Source organism: Ciconia boyciana, chromosome 14, assembly GCF_034638445.1.
Source record: "Ciconia boyciana chromosome 14, ASM3463844v1, whole genome shotgun sequence".
NCBI classification, from domain to species: domain Eukaryota; kingdom Metazoa; phylum Chordata; class Aves; order Ciconiiformes; family Ciconiidae; genus Ciconia; species Ciconia boyciana.
In genome coordinates this window covers 9,299,550-9,322,430 of record NC_132947.1, presented here as the reverse complement: position 1 = coordinate 9,322,430, position 22,881 = coordinate 9,299,550, and the positions used below count along the sequence as shown (strand labels likewise).

The 22,881-nt window shown below is 39.5% G+C and overlaps 1 protein-coding gene across 7 annotated transcripts in view; it reads right to left on the bottom strand.

The window, feature by feature from the left end:
* The window catches only part of RIPOR3 (RIPOR family member 3), a 55,225-nt gene that overhangs the window by 18,020 nt on the left and 14,324 nt on the right, over positions 1-22,881 (bottom strand). For 5 of the 7 annotated variants that reach the window (XM_072878906.1, XM_072878905.1, XM_072878909.1 and 2 more), the window contains 10 exons: positions 15,529-15,657; positions 11,373-11,519; positions 8,031-8,109; positions 7,248-7,271; positions 7,066-7,119; positions 6,182-6,331; positions 4,210-4,273; positions 3,764-3,807; positions 2,955-3,080; positions 658-803 (listed from right to left, as the gene is read on the bottom strand). In XM_072878906.1, coding sequence (XP_072735007.1) covers positions 658-803; positions 2,955-3,080; positions 3,764-3,807; positions 4,210-4,273; positions 6,182-6,331; positions 7,066-7,119; positions 7,248-7,271; positions 8,031-8,109; positions 11,373-11,519; positions 15,529-15,629 — 935 coding nt within the window. In that variant the 5' untranslated portion in view covers positions 15,630-15,657. Of the gene's footprint in view, positions 1-657; positions 804-2,954; positions 3,081-3,763; positions 3,808-4,209; positions 4,274-6,181; positions 6,332-7,065; positions 7,120-7,247; positions 7,272-8,030; positions 8,110-11,372; positions 11,520-15,528; positions 15,658-22,881 lie in introns of those variants that run through there. The other 2 variants (XM_072878910.1, XM_072878912.1) reach the window with 2 other exon arrangements.

Below are 22,881 nucleotides of genomic sequence, written 5' to 3'. Positions count from 1 at the left end.
AACAATTTAACAAATGGCAGACACCATGAAAATACTCAGCTATTTTAAAAGTGCATCTGTAACCAAGCTTCCCTGTAGTGCACAGACAGGCCTTATATCGATAACAGTATTCACAGTGCAAATATGAAGGTGCTAAGTCTTAGGGAAAGCTTCATTTTTAACAAATTGTGGCCTGGTAATAGTGATTGTCCTAAAATTTCAACTATATATTTTTTTCATTGTGCCTAGAAGCTGCTATTTTCAGTTTCATTTCATCATCTTTAAGATTATTGTTCATGTTTTATAGATGTACATACATTGCTTGGAGCTAGACTTGAATGCTCATTCTGAAGACTAGTAAGCTAAGTAAAAGCCTACTAGTCAGTTCATGTGACTAGCCATGGCTCTGGTAACATCAATACAAAGAACTGAAGGGTCATAGAAATAGCTTCTGTCCCTTTCCCCCTCCCCTTCCCGAGGACTCGTCCCACAGAGTCAGAGATCAGGCACAGTAGCTGGTATTGCTGTGAGGAAGCACGTGGCTGCTACCTATCCTGCACCTGCTCTGCAAATAGAAAGAGGACTATGATGTTGAATGCTACTAAGTGACATACTTCGGAGGCTTTAATTTATTTCAAATGTTTAGCTCTAGCTTTTTTCATTTGAAGCTGTACTTACTTCCAGAGGACCTCCAGCTGCAGCTTGATGGTGCCCAGTTCAGTTATATCTACAATGATTGCTTGAGGCTTGGTTGTAAAGAAGTTTATGCTGTCGCATGTCACGACACCAACTAGAATAGTGGCCAATCCTCGCAGCTCTGTCACCTGCAGGGACAGACAAACATACCCATTTTCATCTTACCAGACATTCCTAAGTCATGTGCATGGAAAGGAGAACACCCCAGGCTCAGATCTGCTCTGATGCCCACAACAAACTTAAAACCTTGATACTCAGTTCTGGGCTCCTAAACTGTTGTGAGACAATATCCCCACAAGGAATACGTCATAGATGGCTAGCAAAGAGAAAAGGAGTTCTATGAGTTGGGGAGAGACAGAGCTATATAGCACTTATGACAACAGAATTTGGTAGACTATGATTTTAAGAAAAATTAGTCTGAAATTTAGAAATTCTAGCTCTGGTATACATACAAGTAGTTGTCATTTGTAGTGCAGAGCCTACCTTGTCTACATATTAGAACAACACTGTCAAAGATATATTTTAGAGAAGTATATTAGCCTACCTACACTACACTATTTCAGCTCTCAATTGCCTAAAGAATCTGGAAGCACAACTGTCTGCATCCACTGTGACCTTTCTAACTGTCCTGAGCTGAGCTGTGGACCAAAATTGGAACTTGTAAGTGTCAGTCCTTTCCTCTAGCTCTGCAGGTGGCCCCAAGTTTGTTATCAATGCAGTTACAGGCCTGTGTTTTTCCTGATCTGGCACTTTGCTTCTTCAGCTACTTAAAAAAAAAAAATCTAATCAAACACTTGCTATAAAAACATACTTCCAATTGAAGATCAAATTGTTCTAGAAGTGCATAAAGCATCAGACACAGCACAGAATTTTAGCACAAGTGCCTAAGTCCACTTTGGGAATTAGTTACATGCTTACATCTCCTTTAAGAGCTAGCAAAAGTTATGTTGCTAGGCTCCTCTTGGAACACTCTTTGGCATTTCTCAATTTTTTTAATTTTTTTTTTTTTTTTAAATCTGCTATGTATTTGTACTGGGCAAAGATTATTAAGTACAAACTGGAAAGAGCAGGAGGGTGTGGAGAACATTAGTCAGTAGACTTTCATAAGCTGACAAAAAGAGTAAAACTATCATTGTCATACAAAGTAATACAAGTTTTTGCAACTATTAGGGGAAAACAGGGATCTGAATTAGCCTCTCACCTGATCTTCATTGTGCAGTGGCAGCAAAAAAATGCATTATAAGCACATTTCCAAAGGCTGTGCTGGCAAGATGCCAAAGTTTCTCCTATGTAACCCAGTTCTTGCTGCCAGATAGGAGGGGAACATTGCAATAGCTGCTTTAACACAGCTGCCAAAACTTGAAATCCTGTACTGGCACAGTTTCCTAGTAGAATAGGATCCAGCACAGCCTTCGATCTCAGCTCCTTTTAGGTTGACAAGGAGTCATGCTGCAGAGTCCTGCCCACAAAAGATGCCAGACTACAGTGGAAATGCTGTTTAAGGATTAACTCCACCTGCTAGGTAATTGCCAGAACCAATGCCAGTGGCAGCTGCACAAAGGTCTATGAAAACTGCAAGCTTCCCCAAAGGGGTACCCACAATGTGTCATCTACGTATCACAGGCAACTAGCACTGATCCCTTACCATTAAAGATATGACCTCTTCAGAGGCACTTTAAAAAAACAGTGTCAGAACTCTAAATAAAGTACAGACAGTTTGTACCAGTGTATAAATTCCATTGCTTCTTCGCAGATACAGAGCATCTCTGGAGTGACAAAAGAATCTGCAGTGTACCCAGATAAAGGGACATTTGAACTACACATTCAAAACATACACATGTGCAATGTTATGTTTTCCATATACATATTTCTCTTTCTCAATAGAGAACAGAACGCCAGGTACTTAATATTCCACATGGGTGATATAAATAGTATCTACATACACATCTTTTTGTCTCCACATCTAGACTTCACTCTAGAAAATCCCAGATACTGATCTAGGACTTTAAAAAAAAAAAGAAAACAACCAACCACATATACCAAACTACAATACACAGGAAAGCAGATGCACTAATACAGTTACGAGTGACAGCAGCAAAGGAAAAACAGAAGCAGATGTCTGTTCAATAGGCAGAACATTGATTAACTGCCATTTTTACATGGCTAAGAAAAGAAAACTACTTAAGAGTTTTGACAAACACTTGGTAGCGCAACAGGTAAGTAGTATGGCGGAAGAACTGTTAACCCACTAATTCCAATCCAAACATTATACACCACACCTTGATTTCAAACTTTGCATGGAGATTGGGTATAAAAATCTTTTCTTCCTCATCCCATGTTTGGCTGTCATCTGTCTCAATCTTGCCTTTCAACCTCCATTTTTGGCGCCCCAGTCGCACAAACACCTAGAAACCATGAAGAAAAAAAGCATCTTGGGTCAACATATTACAGAAGGTTCCCTTCAGTCCATAGGCCTCACACTGTTCCAGTACTGCAGAGGCAAAGCCATTCCTTTGACCACTATACATTTAGGAACTTGGATAAAGCTAGAAGATTGGAGGCAGGAATTCAGGTTGCAGGTTTTAAACACCCTAACTCAGTGCCAAATGATGTCCCACCCATTCTAGAAGAACTGCAAAACTACGTTGCATAGCAAGTGTAGCGGTACTGAAATACAAGGCACACTGGAATTCATTTGGAACTGTTAGAAGCAGGAGAGCAACCCAGTAAGATACTAAGATGCATTCAAAGCATGCCAAGGGCAATCTTCCAAGAAACAGCCAGCAACTGTTACTTGATTCCAGGGCAACTTTGAAGACAAAGACCTAACAGGTTGGTTTTGATAGACAATCACTGCCATCTTTTAAATCCTCCCATAACACTTGAATCACATCGTTCCCTCTTCAGTCTTAGAGGGCAGAGTAACTAGTGAATGTGCCAAAGCACTGTTCTCATCAGAACAGTTCATGGTTTTATCATAGTCTGTTTCCTGCTCGCCTTCTACATGTTGTACCCTTGCTCTCCTGTTCCTCTACTGCAAACTCACAGCAGTAAAATAAAGGACAAAATGAATTGCTGTATACTGCACCTCGTACTGGTCCCCCGGGCAGAGACGTGCAAAGCCCACCAACCCTGAAAAGAGAAGGAAAATTCCTAATACCTGTAGAGTTTTACAACGTCCCCCAAAGCCTCAGCTTGCAATAAATAAAGTGACTATCTGGCTAACACCCCCTTGTGCTCAACTCTGTGCAGAAGCTATGCCACCAGCCCAAAACACTCTCAGAAGAACAAACTTTAATTGAGCTGAGGAAAGAAAGCTTGTCAGCTTTTGTACTCAAATATAAAACACCATTGCAGATCTGTTTTACAGTGTTGAAGCAAACAGAAGTTTGACAAAATTCTGTTCAGAGTCTGATCCAGAAAGGCAGTGGAAGCAACTGACATTGAATAGATGGACTCTCAGTGGATCAGATTGCTACATAGGAAACCCAAAATCAATTGATGGCTCTTGAAGGAAATAAGAAAGGAACATACCTTTCATCTTCAAGTGAAACTCTCCCAAATGGACCTCCAATGCCCCTTCTATAAGGCACATGTCCTAGAAGAAAGACTGAACAGTCACTATGACTGAAAAGCAGCGCAGAGTAGCTACCTCCCCATACACGCCATTTTCTTTAAAGGACTTCGGACTTTTTTTTTGTTTTAAAAGGACACACACTAACATTTTCACTAGCGGAGGCTGATACAGAGTCCATTCATACTACTTTTAAGATAGAAAATCATGATACCGCTACACAGCAGAGTGGAACTGCTTGAGCAGTTCACTGTCAGTTACCTTCCACTGCTTGTTTTGTAAAAATAGCACAGCTTATTATTTAATTATCATCCCACTACTTCCAGTGGAAGTCATAATGGACCCCAGTATTAAAGCAGAAATTCAAAGGATTTTTCACTTGTCTTCATGAATGCATGAAGCCAAGCTGAGTAGAGGAAAAAAGGGCATAGAATTCAACAGCTTTGCCTGTAAGATATTTAGAATCATAGAATCATTTAGGTAGGAAAAGACCTTTAAGATCATCAAGTCTAACCATTAACCTAGCACTGCCAAGTCCACCACTAAACCATGTCCCTAAGCACCACAACTACACATCTTTTAAATACCTCCAGGGATGGCGACTCAACCACTTCCCTGGGCAGCCTGTTCCAATGCTTGACAACCCTTTCAGTGAAGTAAAATTTCCTAATATCCAGTCTAAACCTCCCCTGGCACAACTTGAGGCCATTTCCTCTCGTCCTATCACTTGTTACCTGGGAGAAGAGACCGACCCCCACCTGGCTACAACCTCCTTTCAGGTAGTTGTAGAGAGCAATAAGGTCTCCCCTCAGTCTCCTTTTCTCCAGGCTAAACAACCCCAGTTCCCTCAGCTGCTCCTCATCAGACTTGTGCTCCAGACCCTTCACCAGCTTCGTTGCCCTTCTCTGGACACGCTCCAGCCCCTCACTGTCTCTCTTGTAGTGAGGGGCCCAAAACTGAACACAGTATTCGAGGTGCGGCCTCACCAGGGCCGAGTACAGGGGCACGATCACTTCCCTAGTCCTGCTGGCCACACTATTTTTGATACAAGCCAGGATGCTATTGGCCTTCTTGGCCACCTGGGCACACTGCTGGCTCATATTCAGACAGCTGTCGACCAACACCCCCAGGTCCTTCTCTGCTGGGCAGCTTTCCAGCCACTCTTCCCCAAGCCTGTAGCGTTGCATGGGGTTGCTGTGGCCCAAGTGCAGGACCTTGCACTGAGCCTTGTTGAACTTCATACAATTGGCCGCAGCCCATTGATCCAGCCTGTCTAGATCCCTCTGTAGAGCCTTCCTACCCTCAAGCAGATCAACACTCCCACCCAGCTTGGTGTCATCTGCAAACTTACTGAGGGTACACTCAATCCCCTCATCCAGATCATTGATAAAGATAGTAAACAGGACTGGCCCCAACACAGAGCCCTGGGGAACACCGCTTGTGACCAGCCACCAACTGGAGTAAACTCCATTCACCACCACTCTTTGGGCCTGGCCATCCAGCCAGTTGTTTACCCTGTGAAGAGTACACCCGTCCAAGCCATGAGCAGCCAGTTTCTCCAGGAGAATGCTGTGGGGAACAGTGTCAAAGGCTTTACTAAAGTCCAGGTAGACAACATCCACAGCCTTTCCCTCATCCACTAAGTGGGTCACCTTGTCATAGAAGGAGATCAGGTTAGTCAAGCAGGACCTGCCTTTCATAAACCCATGCTGACTGGGCCTGATCACCTCGTTGTCCTGGACGTGCCGTGTGATGGCACTCAGGATGATCTCACATTTATCTCACAAGCTTCAGCTCACATTATGTACCTGTATTTCATTCACAAGTTAATTTTTTAACCCACACCATTTAAAAAAAGCCAGCAGCAAGTCCTAGTACATTTTTTGCTAAGGAACAGTCAGGTCTTCGTTACATGTGCGTACTATTTCCTACCTCTGTGCACTCTTGGAAGTTCTTGTAAAGCTCCACTAGGCTCTCTCTGGAGGCTTTGGTGGAAGGAGACAAGGAAAAGGCATGTTTCATATTAGTGGCCCCATCTCGGAGTCTGCACTGGATACAGTAAGCTTCATAGAGTTCTTCTACCTTTAAGATTTGAGGGGTGGGGGAAGAATGAACCAGAATTACAAGGCATAGCTTTAATAAGTTTTGGAAAGGAACATCATTGTCTTTCCTGGCAAAAAACCCAACCAAATCCCACTATCATAGTATTGCAGAATGCTGCAACTCCTGCATTTTACAGGCTGATTAGCGTGCAACAGTTTGTAGACATTCCTGCAAAAAAGCATGGGATACTGAGAAACAATTCGCTCTGCTATTATCAGACTACAAGACAGGGAGTAGAGTAACACTTTGTTCAGGGAAAAATTACTTGGGGAGCAGGAAACTGGTTCCCTCAATACAGATTAAAACACCTACACCTTTAGCTATGTCAGAGGAGGGATTTCATTCCTTTGGAAGCAGATGGCAGACAGCAGACATGCGCCCTACAGAACTGTCCATTTGGCCCCTTGTAGGAAGTGGGGAGAACAGGCAAGCCTTCCCACAGCAGCATTTTCTGAATAAACTGGCAGAGTATGCAAACTGGTTTCACAGGCAAACTCAGGTTGGGTTGTGCCCAACATTCAGCCTGAATAGAACCATTCAAGAAAATAAATAAATAAAAATCCCCTCCTTTTGTAAAAAGAGTGGTTACAGCTTTCAGAAAGTACCCAGCATTATTCCCCTTCAGATGAATTATAATCAAAGTATTTTCTATTTAGATAGTTTGCTTATATAGCAGTGTAAGCCTTACATGTACAAGATATAAAACTCCTTACTTTGCTTATGTGAAACTCCAGTTTTCTGATGTATCTCTCCACAGAGCGGATTTGCTTTTGAAGAGGGGAGAGAGAAGGGGACTTGAGAAATTATTTCCTAAACATGCCTTTAAGTAACACAGTAGACACATCATCCATTTTTCTCTATTTGCAACATTTCATCTCATCCTCAATAGTCTTACCTTATCCAGGTCATAGTAGAAAGCCTGAAAGAGAAATAGCACAGGCTGAACAGGAGCGCATGTATATTTGTACATATTAATGATACTTTCATATTTACTGCAAGACTCACTACGCATATCTTAAGTTACACTAAATTAAGATGCATTGCTTACTACAAAAAGACAGTCCAACATTTTTAGAAGCAGTCTCATTTTCTGTGCATGGTTGGTTGGTTTGTTTTCACAGATGCTTGAAATGAGACAGTAAGAGTCTCACCACCAGCTATAACAAGGACTTGGACATTGGTCATGGTACATGGGAGTTTCTGATTTTTTTTTTTTTTGTAATCTAGCTATTATTTCCCAAATGAAAGGCAAAGTTGGATCTGCCTTTTTGTTAGCACTGTTGCTGAAGGTACTTCTAGGGAGTTGTGAACACGACAGAATCTATGTTGCTAGGACACATTCACCAACCATGGAAAACAAAGCTCGATCTTTATCACCATTTCTGTCCACACAGAGTCAGGTATGAAAACTGATCACTATAGAGACACAAGGAGATACCATCCCAGTAAAGGAACACTATCTGAAGAACACTGCTGGATATTGAAAATGAGAAATCCCAAGTTTAATTCTCACATCGAGAGCTAACTTGCTTGGTAAATTTCTGATTGTGATGCCTTGCTGGATCTTACCTCAGTCTTTTAACTGGAAAACCCCTGGGAGTCCCAGATGTGAGAAAGCACCTACTTCTAGGACTTTCTTTTTAAAGTCATTTAAGTATTTAACATTAAAGCATCTTACCAATCTGGAGTTCCTTTTTGTATCTTTGTGTCGACCAGAGAGATAATCCAGTTCAGCCTGATGTGTTTGTAAGTATTCACTGGAGAGGAAGAAAGCCCAGAGTTACATTCTTCTGGTACATGCATTATAACACCTCCCCAAAGAATTCTTCAGCAGAACGTTACAAAACAACTTCCTTCTTCAGAAGGCTTCTCTTGTTTTACTCTCTAGAGACGTAAACGGCTATACAGAGCGACATGGATCAACAGATGAGAAAGGAGTGACCTTCCATTTAGGACAAATACTTGTCTATAGAAATCACCCTAGAGGAGCACCTGTACACAGTGAGTGCCAGAAGATGCTGGTTGCTGTTACCTAACATTTAAAGATGCTATACATTAGGAATCCTCCTGAATCCTTTTTACTCCTCCAAGATGTAGAATGCTACAGTGCAATTCAAGAGGGCCACCACTGCTGCATAAGGTATATACATGTACACACTGCACTCAGATATTCACTATTTCTTGTTTCCATTCATCTAAAACAGATCATTCAAGTGATAGACAGGCTTTATTCTGGGAATGTGAGGCAAAACAAAACAAGACTGGAAGTACTACTAAAGGCAAGAGGAAAGGAGGGATGTAGGAGGAGAATAGCAAGTTCTAACACACACATAACCCATCTCACAGATCTCCTTTTCCTATTTCTCTAACTATTCCTTGTTTGGCCTTCTGGAACCTTTTGTGCAAGGTAGATCAGTTCTTTTGCTGAGCAAGTCTCTTCTTACAGTTACTGAGGAATAAGAATTCACCAACCAACTCCATCTTACAAAGTCAAAGAATTGCAACATGCAACACTTGCACTACAAAACCAAGCTCATAGAAGTACTCCACATGTAAGGTAGGGCACATGTCATTCAGTGTTTTAGCAAACAGAGATGCATACCACCTTTCAGTATGCTAGACCATTTCTTAATGTAACCATTACCTTTTCCAGAATGAGAACTATTTTGCAAGGTGTGAAGCACTTGGTGCCAGTTGGCTTCTATAGAGCTGCTTGCATGCAAGGGTTGTCCCTTAGGAGTTCCTACAGGGCCTTAAACTATTTCTGCTGAGACCATCTTCTTCCAACTTTGCTTTTAATACAGAACAGACTTAGGTAACTTTTTCCTCTTATGCTTAAAGGGAAGAAGAGTCACCTGGTAAATACTACATTATACAACACAGTCTCTGAGCAGTCAAAAACTTCATTTTAGACAGCTGCACTTCACATTTGCTTTGATGCATTTAATTTTCTTACTGTTACAAAACCAGTTCCCTCAAGACACCCAGTGGCCCAGCATTCAGCTGTCTGCTCTTTACACTTGCCTATTAACAACTCAGTGCAGAAGTAGCCAATGCTGGTGGCAGAAAAGGGTTCACTTTCCTTTTAGAAGAGCTTCATCACTTTTAGATTTAAGTATGTTAGAATTGCCAGCTTGATGGAATGGATGGCTAACAGAATAAAGAGTTACTGGAATGGTACCCACATGGTTAACAGAATAAAGAGTTATTTGCTATAGCTATAAAGAAACAGGCACGTAAAACATGTTCTGTACTAAAAATTCAAGTCACTCCAGCACCAAGTGGACTTAGTCTGCATCTACTTAAAATTTGGACTTTGCATTGCTATTTGATACAGTTGTTTTCTGTAGGATACTTTAGTCAATTAGTTAGCTACTCAGTTTTGGCAGGAGTCTGGTCATATGGCATTCCCTGCAGAACTGGGAACAAATTCTGATCCACTTTATGGTTTCTCCTCCCTAAGCTCTGATAAATTCTAAACTCTGCAAAAACATTTGTTTTCATTATTTGTTTTAAATCTAAATCCACTAATAAGACATTGACTGATATTTTTAGGGCTAAGACTTTATAGTCTTTTATTGGAACAAAAGTGTGACACATCTGAGTTTACAATGTATTATTACAGTGCGCTTTATGTTCTTTGCTTAAGAAAACAAACTATGATCAGAATTAATACAGTAGCAAAATTCTGAGGATAGCAGCAACATACGTGAAGGAACTGTTAGTAGGATGCCAGCAGAAAGAGCTACAGGGTTTAAATTTAAGGAAAGGTATTTTATCTTCGAATAGTAGCTTCAGGGTGTAAATTAAATTCCTATGATATTAGACTAGACCCATCAACTATAATGATTTAAGATGTATTTTCATATAATAAGATTTGAGGACTCAGTTAAAGTTTGATCAGTTTCAATCACTGATGGAGGCAAACAGCACTTACCACCACTTCCTTTCTGGTCTATAATACCAAGACAGCAAGCTCATCCGTGTTTTATTTGCCATTTCAGCGCTGAATAATATCAGTGTTTTATGAGGTAACCGTCAGCTTCCTCAAAGCCAGAATACCCTAAATTCAGATTGCCATCCCATCCTTTGATCTCTGTTATGTCTGCTACATACACCCCACATCTGCCAGATGGAGACAATGGACAAAATTGGTCTTTTAGCCTTTTCACTCAAGTCTGTACTGATGCAACATTGACTGTGCAGTCAACCATAATAAAGACTCTGAAATAATGCTACATTTAAAACAAGATAATGTTATTTACACTGCCATAAGAAGATGGAGTTATGCTACAGCTCTGTTTCATCACCTCAAGTCAGCTGAAGTTTTCAGGGGGATCTGCTTAGACCTTTCCCTTACAACAAGCCACTCAGAAATGAAAGAGGACTTTTGAACTCCAGAGTTTAATTCTATTAAAAGAAAAAAAGTAAAAACAAAAGACACTCCACTAGAATATCTAACTCTTCTTTAAGTGTTCTCTAATTAGCATAGAGAGAATAGAAATGGTTTATGAACCAGCCTCCCCACTGTGTCCTTGCAGGGCACACCCTCGCTTTCAGACTTGATTTTCAGTCAGCTTTTTGAGACAAAGCAAACTCCACACAGCTCTCTCTCCAGAAACTTGCTGCCAATCGCCCCGCAGGTCTGGCTGTCCCATCCCTACCCATGTCTCTCCTTGATCTGCAGACTTCCTCCCTGCCACCCTGCATGCTCCGGAAGCCTCCCTTCCTCAAGAGAGCTTAGTTGCTCCCCAAGAGATGGAGAATCTCCCCACAGAGTTCTACCTGTCACTGTCTTTTTAGAGAAATGTAACAAACTAGGAACAAACAAAACCGTCGGAGCACTTTGCAAACAGAGTGTCAGAGAGTGAATTAAACTTGTTTTACAAGGTCCAAAGCCAGTGTCTGGGAAAGTCACTATGTATGTTTAGAGATGCCAGATGGAGACAGAGAACAGTGATACACAGATTTAAGCAGCATGACTAGGTAATGCAAATTACAATATTTAAAAGGTCCTTACTTAAGTCCTTTCTTCAAAGCTTCAAAAATTTTCTTCACCTGCAGTGGCTTTGGATCCCAGATGACTGCCCCCTTCTGCAGGGAATTATAAGCCTTGGGGGACTTCAGTGACATTCTTGATCTCACTGAGCTTCTGCTGAGAGACTTTCTGTAGAAAGAGAAAAGAAATATAGGAAAGATGCAAACCCCATCACCTGGGAGAAGAGAAATGCCTAGCCCACAAGGCTTCCAGGCTACAAGTTATATGCCCAATCCCATAGACCTTTACTCAAAAGAAGAAAGCTCTTGGACACACTGAGAATACTTTCACAGCTAACATTAGAAAGTTAAGGCCCAGTCCTAAATACCTAGTGCAGAAAAGCTGCAAGTTTTTTTGTGACTTCAACAATAATAATTTCAATAAGAAACATCTCCTTATCCAAGCTTAACGCAGACTCTGAGAAGCCCAGTGGTTCTCTTATCCTTTTTAAATAAAGAAAAATTGTGCAGGTCCCCATTTCTTTGGGAAGGTGGGGGAGGCACTGAGCAAGAAAAAGAAATGCTCATTTTTACAACAGGTCAGTAACAAGTTAATGTTCATACTGACAGCAATTGTCTTAACAGACATGCATGGCAGCTAGCTAAGGCCCTGTTTCTGCATGCACATTCACCCCAGTTGTTGGGTCAACTACTGAACTAGTCAAGTAAGCCACGCTGCAGGACAAGGACATTCCCATTCTGACTCTCACCTGCAATTCAGGAAATCAAGGCAACAAACTTTTGATTTGCTCAAGGTCTAACTGATAAAGCTAACATAAAAAGCCTTTAGAAATAGTTATTTGCCTGCATTCACCATCCATTTAAATGATGGCTTAGAGCCCTACCACATTTTAGAAAAGCAAGCTACCAAGTCCAGATTGCATACAAGATATTATTATCAAGGTGTTTTTTCAGTGTCTAACACCTCACTTAATTTTGTTTTTGCAGTTGCTTTTAAAAGTAAATATTGTTTCTAACAGAAGTCCTCCACGCAGGACTTTTTGTGCTAACCTAAAGAGTTAGAACACCCCAAGCCATTAGTTGTTATATATATATATATATATATATATATATCTACAACACTTAAACCAGAAAATGAGCTCTCTGCAAATGGTTCTTTCACATTGTCACATTCCCACCTGGCTTACCTCTATCTATACATTCCTCTGAGTCTTAGTTATTTTTATATAGTTTTGTTAATACTCCCTGTAAGTCAAGCCTCTAAAATAACATTATCTAAAGAAGCTTCCCATTACCACCAAGCCAAGCCCAGCCAACTGGTTGCTCTCAGAGAATCTTTCCACCTTCCCTACAATCTCTATCCTAAATTCAGCTCACCTGGAGAAATGATGAACTTCAACAGGCTTAATACTTAGCCACCGGCTGTTTTAAATTCTAGGCATGTGACTGAAAGCCTAAGGAGATTATTGAGCTTGGTGATTAAATCCTAGCCCCAGCACACCTGAGAGCTGTCCCCAGTCCTATTATAGAAACCTTTGAGTAACTACTTTAATTATCCTGGTGCTAAATTGCCACTTAACTCATTTTTTTAACACATAATCTGCAAAAATTCTGATAACATTAGGTGTTGCCAAACATTACTGGATATTTAATTTCTTCACCCCCATTATTATCTCAGTTTTTTATGATGGCTTAATGTAAAGTATTAATTAACCAAACCATTTGGAGCTCAGGTTACCTATAATGAGGAACAAAACTGTTAAATTAGAAACTTACATTAATATTGTTTTCTTTCGTAAGATAATGAATCTTTGAATAGTCCATGCAAACCGAGAGGGTTTCAACAGCAATAACACCAAAGGGACAAGTCTAGCCAGTATCAGCACTTGAAAGAGTCTCCTAGAAGGATCATCACTTAAAATTCTTCCATGCAAAGAAGGAAAGAGCATCCAGTTCCATGCTTTAGATGAGTACTCTAATTAGCAAGATACCATATGGAAGATATAAGATAATTCTATCTTTTGAAATTAAAAAGCCCAAATTACTCCTGGATTTTGTTTATTTTTGGAAAGGAAAGGACTTTGATATTTACCTTCAGAGTTTTGGACTGCAAATCCTGAATTCAGGAAATCATTTCCCTTCAGTTAAAGTATAGCATCTAAAGACTGCATACAGATAGGCTAGGATTTAAAACTCACCGTTTTCCTCAGTATCTCCTACTGACTGATGTAGCCCATACGTACTCAGTGCACTGAGGTTAAGAATCCCATTTTCATACCTTTCATAGAAAAGTTAAGTGGCTGACATGGGCCTTTGGGGACAGTAGCTAAAAGCTAGATGCTATGTTGCTGATTTCCCTTGTGAACTTAATAATTTAAATATCAGATTTCCCACTTCATAGATAACAGTAATAATATTTTCTTCCTGTGGAGACCATTGTGAGGAAAAATGAAATAGTGTGTCTGACTGAGAGCCTCAAAAGGAAGTTGCTAAAGAAATGCAAAAGTATATTTAGCATCTGCTTAAGAATCTCCATGTGGACCTGATTTGTGTGTCATCCTTTGGCTAGACCTTGCACAGGGCCCCTGCAATCTCCTGCTGTGTTTTGCAACAGTGCCTGAGGGAGAGATAAGTTAGGAAAGGGTGATTAAAAAATGTCTTCACTATGGTGGGGAAGACTCTCGGGTGTTCACTGGGCTGTGACTGAGTATCTAGTATGCAAATTTTCCTTATTGTAGTGATTCCTGAACAAAACTGTCTGTCTAAACGCTTAAATAATGAAAAGCAACATCATAAAAAAAAATGCATAAAGAGAGGCATTTGGTTAGAAAACCTTTGCAGCTAAAAGTAACAGAATAATCTTAAGGGATATATGAACTCTTCTGTTTGGACCATTCTTACCCTGCTGGACTGTGCCTTTGTTGCAGAAACAGCTGTTCAACACTTTTCCTGGTAGATCCTTTCCCTGCTAGAACTCCCACTATGTACTTGAGCTCAAGTCTGTTTATATAATTTATTGACAGTGTTTTTCTCAAGATCTTAGCAATTGGTGTGATTTTAGATGTCCAGTCTTTGCTAGGTGTAATATTATTTTTCAGCTTCCACAACAAATTAATTTATTCAAATGTGAAGACTTCTTGATTACATCACAATCTTGCTGGAATTTCATTTTTGCTTGTACTTTACCATGCTGTGTTTAACTAAAAGGTTAATTCAGTCATTTGGTTCTTTGAAAATATATTTTATGACATGAGTCAGGTATTTTACTGATACACAATAGGATTTTTTTGAGTACAATACTTTTAGACGCATATTTTCCAACACTTCTATATGATACTGCTTTTGTTACACTTTGAATACATTTTGTCATTATTCTAGCATGCATTGGCAGTCAGAGATTATATTAATTTTCCATTTATATATCATATCTTCTAAAAGCACTCAACAGGCTATACAGGGATCACTAAATTCAGAAAAAGAACAAGAGCACTTCTAGTGGAAAAGCTGCACAGTTATCCACATAGAATAATGTTACCCAACAATTTATGATAAGCAAAGAGGGAAAAACAGTGCAAGATGGTTTAGCAATTACAGGGCTCAACTGAACTGCAACCTTGGCTATACTATAGACCTGTTACCGATAGCAGCAAATGTGCAGCGGTCTTGTTCTGTTTGTATTCCTCCCTTCCTCTCGTTTCTGGCATTGCCAGAAAGCAGCCCTTCCTCTCATGTAATGCTGCTCTGCTTAAATAACTCCACAACTTGAGTTGGATTCAGTTACATATTTTGCCAGGATTCACCATTCACATCCCCATCGTTTTAAAGGTCTATGAGATTTTTAATTACCATAACTATTCAGTTATGTTTTAGTCAGAAAACATCAGTTGCTACTAGGCTGCTAGCAGGAAGGGGCACAGCCCTTCATTTTTCTAGAAGAAATGAACACTATTAACAGTCTGATACATAACCTCTGAAATCCAGCCATCTCTGAAGTACAGTGTGTATAGTAGTAAGATAGTATGATGTGAAGTATAGCTATTTATCAGCGAACCATGACAACACTCAATAGTTTTAAGGAACAACTTATACACATAGATGCCTTAGGTTAAAAAATACATTCACAATACCTAACGTATGTTGCCCAAATGATCAGGTCCTTGTCTTTTTGTGCTACTTACGCTAATTTTCTGCTTTGTACAGTGCTGAATCCAGTGAAGGAACAACTCCTGCTGATACCACCCCCATCACCAGGAGAGACAAACGTGAGTTTGACTGACATGATTGCCAGTCAGTAAGTCTATCGGCTTCTGAAATAAACAGAAAAACAGATGAGTCAAAACCTTCTTGGCAGTTCAGGCTTAGACTTGTGCTGCTGCAAGTGCTGAGCTGCATGGAAGTGGAAAGTCAGAACAGACAGTATATTAAATAGAAAAAAAAGACTTGTCTGCTATACACGTTTCCTCTGTTGCCATCCACAATACAATTAATAAGGGACTGAATAGTCTAAAATGAAATCTCTCATGCCCTCTTCAATTTCTGACTGATTTTACAAACTTATTATGTAAAAGCCAGAATAGCCTCAATTCACAGGCTCTCTGCATTTCTGATTTTTTAAAAACCCTGTAATTGTCCCACTGCTTAAGGAGTTCAGGCCAACCGGTGTATTTCCAAATCAGTATGGATGCCAGAACGATACTTAAGCTCCAGACTTAGTCGGGTCCAAAAAGCAGTTCCTTGCATCTGTGCAGAGCCACACTGAAGTCAATGGTAGAATTGGCTGAGTGTGGTACTTAAGCCCAAAGCAGAAGTCTGGTTTCAGCAGTAAATTTCAGGTTCATGCTCCTCCTCTGGCAGGATTTCTCTTGGATTGCTCTCTTCTGTTTTCCATCAGTCAAACTCTTTCGCTTTCTGGAGAATTGTGTTCTCTGCCATATGTCTATAGATTCCAAGTTACAATATAAGTAACAGACATATCCTTCAAAGCAGCTGTAGAAAATCACCCAGACAGTTAATATACAGAAAAATTCCCTTCCTTCCCCACTTAAGCTGGTGTAATGTAAACACCACAACTGAGTAAAACTGAGTAAAACAAAAAGCTGGAGTATCTATTTGTAGAGAGAAGTACAAACTCCAATAAAGAGCTCTACATGGAGATGCTCCATGCAAAAGTTTGTCCTACATTACAGAATGGGCTCTAAAGAACAGTGAGCTCTTAATCTATCAGAGTAGATACTGGAAAGAAACATCCACACTCAACCCCTATGCCTGACATTATCCCACCAGCATGGCTACAATCAGTCAGACTAGAAGCCCAGAAATGTCAGGATAAGACTCTTTTCCTGGCTCTGCCACTAACTTGGAGAGCAACCTAACTCAATGCTCTTCCAGACTGCATATAAAGAACTGAACGGTTGAACTATAGTTCCCAAGAGGGGTGAGATTTTAGAGTGTTTTGCTAATTCTGGGCTAGTCTACAAGTACAGGGAATTACTGTAAGTGACTATGCTTTAGGCATCATTATCTACCAAAGCAGTAACAAAAGTTGTCACGGATTTCCACAAGCAGAGATCCTGCAGTGAGACCTGACTACTTCGTTAGAAGCTGCTCAGTCAGTTCCCTGGGCTGAGGTCTAAGACTCACATTTCTTTGCCTGTTCTACAGGCTGTGCCAAGCTCATGAATACATCTGTGAAAAACAGGCAAAAGATTTTAGAACAAGATATGAAAATGATAAAGTTGAGCCAAACAGCTACCTGCTTTGCAAGCTACCCAGTTTGTCAAAAGAGGTGTTGGGCGTTGCTAGGTATTTTGTATCTCAGTGCATTGAAGTCCACATGACTCCATAGCTTCAGTAGTATGAACAGAAATCTGTCACATGGCAAAATTTAGGTGCATATTAATCACCTCTTAATCAAACTGTACAGCATTTACATTGTCTTGCTTTGAAAGGATGCTCCTTAACACTCTTAATCAGAGATTGCACTTGCATCACAACACAGCTGAAGTTTCAAAATATTTTCTATTCTTTCCTCTAGTTTTCAGATGCTTATAAGTCTGTGAACAGTCACCCCATCAAAAGGATCATTAGACTGAAAAAAACATGCAACTTACTGAAAAATGTAATTGCATAACAAGCTATTAAAGGAAGAAATAAAAGGAATAGCCTCATGGTTATTGACCACATCCCTCATCAAGGCTAAGCCAGATTCCCAGGATCTATTCTTCAGCTCTCTAACCTGGGAAAGTTAGTTCATGAGTAAAAGGGAGGAAGAAAGTGCAGGAAAAGCTTGTCTAGTTTTATAGGACTCCTAAAGCCTGCATAGCACGAGACTGAAAGCCTTTGAAGCATATAGATATGAAAAAAACAAAAACAGACAGACCCTTGACAGGGAATAGAAAGTGGAAAATGATGAGAAGACTCCTGAAGTACAAATCTGTGGTACTGAACTCTAGATGTGAATAATTAAGTTGGAAATGTATAGACCCCCAAAACTCAGTTGGTGAAAGAAATAAATTGCTTAAATTCCCTAGACTTGATTCTGTTGCCCCATGTGTTTTTATAAATCAAATAGAATTCTGGACTTCAAGAAGATACACTGTTGCAAATTAGTCGAAATGAGAAATGAATTGGACCTCACTTGCACATAGCCATAAGCATTTAAAAATTCTCATGAGTCGTTTGTTTTTTTTAACTGCACAAAGCTCAGTCCTCAAGGCCACTGACCGTGTCATGTTCTGCTGTAACGCATAGCTACATTCAAAAGCAATTCACAAGCCCATTTTCACAGTTCCCTCTTATAAGAATGAAGAGAATCTAAATAATGTTAGGAAAGCACCATTAAAGGGGTTATCTTCCTTACTGTGAAATAATGTCGAAAAAGTCAAATACTTCTTGGTACACGCCTGCGTATATATTTTTTGTAGCGACCTAGAAATCTTACAGCTCATTTCACGCTTCTGAGCAGAAGACCATAAGTAGGATGTCAAGACAACATTTTATTTGTAAGAAAGATTTATAAATGCAGTTGTTTAAACAGAGGGGGTTGCTAGCCAGAGTGTCTGTATAAAAGTGCTGAGCTATGTTACAACTGCCCCTGAGAAAAAGCATCTGTACATCTCAAATTCAAGTCTCCCTTTAGGCTAGAAATAAATCAGACAAGGACCCCCGACAAAGCTGAGTTCAAATCTGTCTTCCAACCTGTAACCTCTGCTGTGTAGGCCAATGTCTCCAGATCTCATAAATGCAGGGATTATACCCTAGGGAGCAGAGGTACTTCCTCCCTTTTTAATCTTCCCAAAAAGCACAGAACGTGAATACAGTAGCTAGGTAAGGGCTGGCATATGTAGAGTGCAAAAATATCAGGCCAAGCTGAAGGAGTCTATTGCCAGGGGCAATAGAAACACCAAACTGGAAAAAACAAGTGGTCTTGAAAAAGTCTTATAAAGCTTGTGAGTCTTAAACAGACCTCCAAACTACCAGGTACTAATCTACCCAAACATTTTAATACGTGCGATTTTGTAAGATTGAGACTTCAGGTCTTGGAAATCTGTTTTTAATATAAATGAAAAGAGTATTTTTTTGAAATTAAAGGAGTATGTTTATTTGTCCCTATTTCAATGATGTGCCAATGATTTGCCATAATAGACTATTGGCATTTAACCTTCAGTGTTACCAAGTATCCGAGCATGCAGGGCCAAACATCTGAGCTTCTATACAGCAGCAAGTACACTCAAACTGCCTGTTCTGATTCATCTCTGTTAGTATTAGGATATTCCTCAAGCCAAATGACCTTCATCCTCTACAAACAAAAAGCTGGTGTCTGTTTGTGTTTATGGCTAAACTTTTCCAGCCCTAGCCACATATTTAATTGTTTCTGGGCACAATGGTTTCAACAATTTTATGAGGAAAATATGACTCACTGACTCCTTGCAAAATATTTCTGCTTGTGTTTTGTACTTTAAATTAGTCGCCATGTTTTTCTCTTAATATCTCCAAGAGGTTCACCTGAACTTGGTGAACTATTGCTAGAGTAAGGTATTCATGTTTCCTTAAAATGTATAGCATTCCAGTTGTGAATGACCAGTTGGTTAAGAGACATGCACTTGCTTCTAGTTGTGTGTCTGCAAAAACTGTACCAGACTTCTGTTTCCTTCAGCTAATTGTGGACACACACATCGAGTTGATAGCCTAGGTAACAAATGGCTATATATCTCACTAGTACGTCAGTACCCACTGTTCACTGGCTTCAGCAAGCAGCAGCTGCCTAACAAAATAAAAGCCAGGTTGAAATCAAGTAAATTTTAGTCACTATAGAAAACAAATGCAGTGACTGAACACAAACTATCAAATGTCAATCACTTCAATGTCTCAGGATCATGTTTGTGATTCTGGATACATTATGTGATCATGACAATTTGTCTTACACCACTTGATGCTAACTTTCTCCTTACATTTTTAGATTATAGTTGTTATTTTTATACATAATTTTATTTTTAAATATTACATTAGCTTTACTTGGAAGGACAATAGAGCCATTCTATCTTCTAGCTGTGGAAACTGAGCAGAGTTTATTTCATTTTGTATTATCACAACATAATCCTTTTCTCAGTATCATATGTGCTCAACATTTTATAGGAGGGACTGCAGCCTTGACCCTAAAATACGTGGCTTATATTTGCGCCTATATGGAGAATCCTCTTAGTAAGTGGATTTCTGCATAGCATAGTATATAGATTTTATTGTAGGGTTGCCACCTAGAATCTATGTCTTTTTAGAGTATGGTTTTATAAAATTCACTTCAGCTCCATGATAGCCAAACAAATTTGCCATTAATGTGTATTGGTTCTATACCATCTCTACTGAAACTCAATTTTCACTGTACGTAACCAAAATCAGTAGTGATTAAGTAGGTGAACATTTAGGCACTTTAGAGACATTCTCTGGACTTAATCTAGAAATGATCTGTGATTCCAACTAGTCATCTACTGTTTCAAAAAAACCTTCAGTCAAAGGTGCTAAGTTACTCATTCCACTTCCCCGAGTTTATTATAAACTCCACCACAATAACTGTTTTCCTGCTATAATTGCATCTGTATTAGGGCTTTAGCTGACAGAAATATATATTGCAAACACTTAATAGGTGAAAAGACAACCCTAACATAATTACACCAGAAAATTTCCAGCACAAGTCAAATTTAAGACCGATTTTGCAAACTGGGATACATTTGTCTACCATCACATTGATGTAATCACAATTCTTTTTCTTCCTCTCATTTATTTCAAAACTCAGGAACAATGGAATTAACTAACACTTCTGGATGCTTACGATGGGTGGTATCCATTTCAAAACACTTGTGGCAGACAATGGCATTTGAGTCTTTTATGACAGTGATAAAGAAAAAAAATCAGATTGCCACAATGTATTATAATACTATCAAACTTTTTGAACAAACTCTTAGGGCTGATCTGGGCCTGAAGCACTGAAGCTTCTTGTGATTTCAATGCACCCTGGAACAGGCTGGAAATTTCTAGACCTTGGCACTTACTTTGCAGCATCGGACTCCTGAGATGTGGTAACATCATGACTCAGGCCTGATTACTCTAAAGGTGGATGTAATGAAGGCTGACTGAACACAGAATGAAGTGACCATCTTGTGTACAGCACAGTGTTGAATCCACTGGGAAAATACACACTATATTTAATCTTTGCTCTCGAGCATTCTTTAGAAAAACCATTGACCTCAGTAGCAATGTCTACTTTGCTAGATAAACATTCCAAATTTATGACTAAACCCCCTTAACTTTTAAGCATTTTTGTTCAATTGTTAGACAAACATTCTATTTATACTGTTATTGGCAGAACTATGAAAAACTTCTCTGGTTATTTTTCAGAGATGAAAAGTCATTTGAATTAGGGAGACAGAAAGTGCCCTTGATGCTACATCTCAATATAGCTATTTTAACACAGCATTACACTCAAACAGAGATCCTTTCTTTAGATAAATCCTTTCTGTGTCAAGGATTCACAGCACAAGGATTCACGGCAGAATCTGAAAAGGTTATACGTAATTCACTGTAACACAGGAATTCTGACTTGTGGATATCATCTATCTAGAACTGATGTCTCGCACCAATACATATAACCTGTAACTAGTCCACCACACAGACAGGGAAAGAGCCACTGCAATTACAGATATGGACAATGTATGTTTGGTATTTTGTTTATCATATTTATACGGTAAAACAGATTTGTGAAAATGGAGGTAAGGGAGACAAATAGCTGCCTGTGATGAGCTTTTGAAAATTTTCCCCTTAGTACTTTTATCATCCGCCTATGAAGCACTAAGAGGTAAATTTTGCTTCTCCCTTGCACTTTTCCTGCTCTCCTACCTCACCCCTACTCACCTCTTTTCCCCCTCTGGTTTCTATAATGGGAATAAAACAATGTAGACAGCTGAACTTGTTCAGCCTTCTTTGCAGAAAAATGCAATCCATGCAGGAAACCATCTTTTACCAAAGAGGTATGTTTAGCTACAGTGCTGTAAAGTCCACTGGATATGGCTGTACAGAGCCATGAACAATCATTCTTCCACTCATATTCACCAGAAATTTCTGATGTTTTAAGAATGAGTAATGTGAGCAATTATATAGGAATTTTGCTGCAAGTGGAAGATTTTGCTCCTCTACAAACCTGCATGTGTTCCACAGAACTTCTTGGCCTAAACCTGTTTAACTCAGGTTATTAGACGGGCCCTTCACTTTGCACCAAACTTACACCTGTCGGGTTGCATTTTCAAAATCTCAAATTATTTAGGAATATAATGCCATTCTCAAAAGTAATTTAGGCTCTTAAGAGTTAGTTCCATTGATTTTTACTAAGAATTACATTCATAGCTCACATTCTTTAGAAAGATGGCGCTGCAGTGTGTAACTCATTTGGGTACTTTTGAAAATTTTATCTAGGCAGATTCAACTCTTAAATATATATTTAAATACTACATATCTGACATACTTTCCTCCTAGCCATATTCAAGCCATAAAAAGAAAATCAGATAAACAGCTTTGATCCATGTTATTGCTTTAGTCATTAGGCCCTTCTACAGCTTTATGCCAGCTTCTGGAAATGAAGTTCTGGAGTCCAGGTTTCCTATGCAGCAATAAATTTAAATATCATAAGCAGTCCCCTCAGACAGCTTCTCCTGCGCTGGAGGTAGTGTCTCTGATGTAACCATTTCTAGTGTAGTTCTTTGAACACAGGACTCAACTTTCAAGTCCAAGATGACCTGTTTTTCAAGGCTGCAATTCATAATGTTACTGTATTTCTAATTAGTTTTAATCTAAGCATACAGATCCAAGTTCTATTCTCAGTGACACTGGTGCACATCCAGAAGAAATTAATCAGTCATTTATTCCAGGTTTCCAGTAGAATCCCGGCAGCGAATGTTGGCCCGTACTTAGTTAATGACCTGGAAACTATTTTTCAAGACATAATTTTGTGGTCAATTTTGTACCTCCCTCTAGTGGCAGCAGAT